The sequence below is a fragment of the Tauraco erythrolophus genome, chromosome 29, assembly GCF_009769465.1.
Source record: "Tauraco erythrolophus isolate bTauEry1 chromosome 29, bTauEry1.pri, whole genome shotgun sequence".
Taxonomy (NCBI): domain Eukaryota; kingdom Metazoa; phylum Chordata; class Aves; order Musophagiformes; family Musophagidae; genus Tauraco; species Tauraco erythrolophus.
The window spans coordinates 4,945,266-4,951,265 of NC_141493.1; the positions used below are offsets into that span (position 1 = coordinate 4,945,266).

Below are 6,000 nucleotides of genomic sequence, written 5' to 3' on the forward strand. Positions count from 1 at the left end.
AAGCCAAACTTGAAATCGTTATCTCTTCATATTCCCAAGGAGAAACAAGATGATCAGCGAGCCAACACTTTGCAACTGAATGGTTGATGCCATAACCATTGAATTGAAGAGGATCTTCGAGGATGCCCGATTCTCTTCCTGGAGAAAAGGCTGATAAATGGAAATTAATACTACATAAACCCTTACGCCTTTAACAAGAGAATGATACGTGTTTTTCTCCTTCTCACTGTGACAAGATGCACCATAGCCCAAAGCTGCAGCAACTCAAACCTCCCCACGTTTTGACTTTCTTGCACTTTTTCGACTTTTTATTTCCATTTCTGTCACTGCACCTTCTCAGAATACCTGTGACTTTATTTAATGCACAAAAGAGAAGAAAACTGAATCAATCCCACAAACTCTTACACAAAGACTTCACACCAGTTACAGGCACTTCAGCTGACTAAAGCACAGAAAGACACCTGAGGCAGAGACTGATGTTGATCCAAATTCTCCTTCAACTTCCACAGTTTTGGACTCATAGCTATCAGAGGTGGCATTGACCCAAGAAGTTTTGCAGCATCTTTTTATTGAGCTCTTTAAAAATAACACAAATGAGCCAAAAAGCATCCTTTGCCTTTCCAAATACCTCAGGAGCAATTTTGAAAACACTACATAATGCAAAGATGTTAGAGAGGTGATACAATTCTTTGAGAAAACACTACTGTCTTGTGCCACTCTTCACATGAGACAGCTCACCAGAGAGACTGTCAAACATTTGAGGTTACAGGCTCAATGGAAGCGCCGTTCAGAGCAGGATAAGCCTCTAGGCCCAATCACAGTCCAACAACACGCTTCTCTTCCTGATTGGCAGGGGATATGTAAAAAAAACACCGAATAAAGAAGTAACCATGGACTGAATTGACATCAAGCAGTAGGTAAAGCGCAGAATGTTGCGGGCACACACTTAATCCTGGATGTAAGGCAGCTCCCACCCATCCCTTTTACCAAGGCATCATTAACCTTAGATTTGCCACTGGCTAAAAAAACCATGTACATGGGTCTTGACAGGCAAAGACGTCGTGTACTAACGTAGCTCATCGCAATCACGTGCCCACAGCAGCCCTGGGAGTGAACTACATCCCTTCAGGCAGCAAGCAAAAGAATGCGCCAGTTCCTCCACCCTACCTTGCTAGTATCATGCTGAAACAAAGAAAACAAAAACGATGTCCCTATATACTCACAACTCTGCACCATCTGAACAAAATGCATGTATGGTTCTGGATTCAGGCCTATGACTCCAGAAAAACAATCAAGGAATCACTAACTAGGGCGACGGAGAGCAGAGATGATTTTGAATCTGTTTGTGCACACGCTCTGTTTTACCCTTACCTCCTAAAGGCTTATATTTTGTCGGATTAGAGCAGCTGCAACACCAGTCAGCTCTGGAAGGGCCCTGTGGTTAGCTCTGGGAGGGCTCTCTTTCCCAGGGGAAGATTCACCACTACCAGAAGCAGTTCACGTAGGTCGGTGTCTCTGCCTGGTGATGCCAAGAGTGCGGCTGCTTTCCATCCCACTGTGGCGCCGCGTTCTTCTGCGCTCGGGGTGTAAATCTGGACTTAGTCCCGCTTAAGCCATGGTAACGACAGCTACTAAAGCTGGATTCAAAGACACAGCTATGAGCCTCTCTCGAGCAGGAGTCTCGCTTCCATACAACTGGTTAAAAACAGATCTGCTGTCTGGCTGAGTACCAAAGGGATCACAGGAAACAGCTTGGATTACTTGCTTTATTTTGCCAAGGATCTTTCAGAGCCAACTTTTCTTTCACACATGTACAGTTCCTTGCGTGTTTTCTGCACGTGGGTGTAAAATGCCTACTATTTGCACACAGCAGGCAAGAGCATAGGAAGTAACACCTTTGACATACAGAGGATACTTACTCATTGATAACAATGAGAAGACTTACTCATTGTTATTCCTTCCTCCCTACCTGCAAATAAATCAATCTGGGAGCTGCTTCTAAACGTTCCAGCCGTTCTCGTGTGCAGTGTTTACAAACTAGAGCACCAGATATCATGTCACTTAGGGAGTGGGTCATACTCTTCTTTAATTAGTCACATGGACAGTATTTTTGGAATAAGTGGACAAGGTCAACAAAAACAAATGTTTGCTTTATGTTTATCAACACCTCACTGCTTCCTCATTCTTCCTTCTTTATCTTATCTCGCATCCAGGCTGCAAATTCTTTGGCACCATCTTCTGCCACAGGTCTTGCTACCATTCAGCTACGGGAACCTCAATCCACCAAACCCCTCAGCACCACGGTAACACACAAGGACATGCCATCTAGGAGCAACTCGCCCAGCAACTCTCCCAAGATAAGCGGCCTCACCTTCCACAACACTGGGCTTATCTTGGTACGACCTCCACCTTGAGATGCTCAGCACCCTGCACGACTAGATCCTGCATGTAACCTAAATAGCTCCAGATTGCTGCCAAACCTTAGCATCCTCCGAAGTTGGAGCACTGCACCAACAACAGCATGACAACTTCGGTTCTACTTAGCAAGGAGTTTGCTCAGCTCGAACCGCAGTCCTCTGGGGGGGGGGTCCTTGCATCACTTCTGGAACACAGCTCTGCTAGCCTGGGGTCCAACGGGCACACCATGAGAGGCCTTCTGTACTGCTACCTAAGCTGTGAGAGACCTCTTGGAAATGAGAAGAGACCAGCAAGTGCACGCACAGAGATCAAGGATGCTATTGTAACCTAGCGAGCGTACCTGGTATCATCCAAGCTCTTGTTCCATTTGTTACGCGTGCACCAAGGCTGTGTACCATAACAGGATTCTTTCTGAATGGCTGAATACTGGATTTTCTTCTCCTCATGACCATGAGAAACGGGGATTTGCTTCAGGTCTTCTGTGCAGGATATCTGCAGGGAGTCATGTCTCCAGCTGTCTGCAGACAGCAGGAGGAAACCTGGTTTCCCTTCACCAGTTCACAAAGCAAGTTTGCAGGAGTCTCCTAAGGAGAACATTGCAGGGAGCTGGAGCATCGCTTTGTGAGAACAGCCCACAACACGTGCCCAGTGGGTTACATGTTCACCTTGAAGGAGCTTCTTGAGGCCAGAAGCACACTTCGAGAGCCCATGCTGTGACAAGGACTGCGTACAGTGCAGCAGCTGGAGCACGTCCTACAGGCAGCACACGTACAGGGTGCTAGATGGGCTTAAGTAGGCACCAAATGTGACCAGGCACCGAAGCAAAAAGGTCAGTAGAAGGCTGGCACTGGTGACTTCCAGGGCCACGTTTATTGTTTTGGTATCACTCCTTTGATCCCAGAAAGTAGGTTGCTTCATATTTTAATTTCAATGGTAGAAGAAAGATAAATGTCTCTTTTATCACATTTAATAATTTTGAATCATTTTTAGATCTATCGTAAAGAAAAAGTGAGCCCTGAATTTATTCATATCATTTCATAGTTTGCCTGATGGCCTCTATAACATCACCTCTCTCCATATTCAGGACTTCAGCAGCATTTCTGAAAACATTCTCTAGACATTTAGAAGGTAGCAGACCCAGGCTGAATAAGACTCGAGTTTTTTTAGAACTTCAGCTTAGCCTCTGAGGAATGAACGGAAGTTGTAAAGATAAAGGATCTGGGATAACCTGCTCCACCACAGCCAAGTCTCACATCAGCCTCCTCAAAGTCTAAACACTCTGCTCCATGGCATTTTGTACACACTAATAGCTTAAACACCATCACTCTCCTCCAAATTCTGCTGGAGACTAAGTACATTTTTACATCGGATCCTGTTTGGTTTTGCACCAGAAAATCCCAGAAGTAAGAATCTTGCAACTGTCAAAGTAGGAATTTTTGTTGGATACCTTGATACATGCAATGAGGTAAGCCTGCTTGCTTCAAAGTTTGTGTCAAGCCTCATATTTGGACCCAAATTTATAATCCCTTGAGCAAGCCTAGAAAGTCATGCCTTGTAGTAAGAGGACAGCAAAGAGCTTGAGATAAGGGGCTGTTAACATTACGTTAACTCAGAGGTACAACACAGAACATCCATCAGATTTGAGAAAACCTTCAATCCTGCACCAACTTCCAGGGAAACACAGCTTGCAAAAGCTGACTGTAGTACAAATCATGCTCTGGCTTGTTTTTTTTGTTTTGTTTTTTCATATGCAGCAATAAAAGTATTCCAACTAATAACTGAACAGCCAAAGCAACAAAATGCATTAGAAAGGTAGGTCTTTCCACTGAAGTAAAAAAAAAAAAAAAAAAAAATCTTTCCCCTGGAGTGTCAGGACAACTGGCACACTAAAACAGCCAGTGCCTCAGTCTTACATTTTACCCAGTATTTTGTAATAAAGCGTTATGTAATTCCAAGTCTTTTATACTAATGGAATGTGGGAGCTACTGCAAAACACTCAAGAGGATCAGTCAGAAAGCTTCATTTGCGAGCGCTTTTGGCAGCTTGCAAATACTTTCCTGTCTCTGAAATTTACGGTTAATAATGTCAGTACCATGGCTGTGTGTGCGGATTCTCCAGTATTTCTAAACCTTTGGTTCAAAAGAACTGTTGTTAATCTAGAAAATCAGGAGAATCATTTTAGCTAGTACTTTCTTACACTTTTTTTCTAAATTGTCGCATGGCTTCAATATGAAGCTTTCCAAAGCTCAGCACTTCTCTGTTTCATATTGCTCCATCAGCAACCTGAAGGCCTGTAAAGAGGCAAAGGAGTGCCAAGAAGACGACACTGGGACAATTAGTGCTGAAAAAAGCGAGGTTGGAAGTGATCTTCAGTATAAGCAGTTGAAGAGTCGAAACAGGCATTGAATTAACAGGAAACAAAGAAAACGTGGCTCAGCCTAGAGAAGACAAAACTCTCTTCCAAGAAGGCACTCTAGCTCTTTTCCATCACAACGGCCACCATCAGAGCCTCTCAACGGCGGTACCACCTCTCAGAGCCGGGTCTTTACCTGCAAGTTGCTGCTCGGAACGTTCAGGGCTCAGGAGAGAGCCGCAGGGAAGCAGACCTCCAGGCAGGCGAGCATTTCCTCCACGTTTTCAGCTACAGAACTAACGCCTGCAGCAACAACTCTCCAACCCCTGCTCCCAGGAGTGCCTCAGCCTTCCCGGCTCATAGGGAAATCAGAGGTGAGCAGGGTGCTGCCCTTCCCCCAGCCACTCTTGTAACAAACTACAGGGTTAAGAACACAATAAAGTTGCTCTATCAAGCACGGCAAAATTTGTAACAATTTGCTTTACAGAGCACAATGGGATTATACAGGAGACCTATCAAAGATGTTACCACAACAAATCCAGACTCTGAGCAGTAAGGAGTTTCGCAGGTCCCTCAGGGACACAGTGATTTCTACCAAACCAAAATCCAAAGGAAAACTCCTCGGTATCAGTATATGCCATTCCAGTTCATGCCTAGAGAAAGATTTCTTTGAAAAACAATAGAGCAGAACTGACTTACTTGTCTAGAATGAAATACAAATCAAATCCTCCGTAACAGGCAGGACCACCATTCTCTCTCTTTCCACCTTGTCCATCACAGGCTAGCAGAAAAGTTGCTAAGAAGAGCCATTTGAAGCCAAGTCTCAAGATGCTTTGCTTTGCAAGGGCCATTATATCCAGAGAGGAGGAGAAAAAAGAAATCCCTTCTTCCAAGGCTCCTTTATTGCACAGGTTTCTCCACAAAAGCCATTCAATCACCTTTAAATGTATGTATACGTATATTTTATTCCTCAAAACTCCACTTGCAACAGTTGTCCTCAGGAATTGCAAGACTTTCCCCCTTGTTTCCCTTGCACTTCTGTGTCTTGGTTTCAGATTTCAAGATGCACAATACTGTATTTCACTTTTTTTTTTTTTTAAAGGGACTTGACCCTCGGTCTCACTCGCAGCTCTCCGAAGGCAGCACAATTGTTCTGCAGGAGAAGGAGCAGCCTCCTCACAAACCTGGCTTTGTCACACACTTCAGAAAATGCAGGGAGGGTTTGAGGC

General features: G+C 44.5%; 1 protein-coding gene across 1 annotated transcript in view; it reads right to left on the minus strand.

Annotated features, from left to right (window-relative positions):
* ANTXR1 (ANTXR cell adhesion molecule 1) overlaps positions 1 to 5,622 on the minus strand; it is a 104,115-nt gene extending 98,493 nt beyond the window's left edge. The window contains exon 1 of the mRNA XM_009984230.2: positions 5,471 to 5,622. Coding sequence (XP_009982532.2) covers positions 5,471 to 5,622 — 152 coding nt within the window. The remainder of the gene's footprint in view (positions 1 to 5,470) is intronic.
* Positions 5,623 to 6,000: the final 378 nt, after the last annotated feature.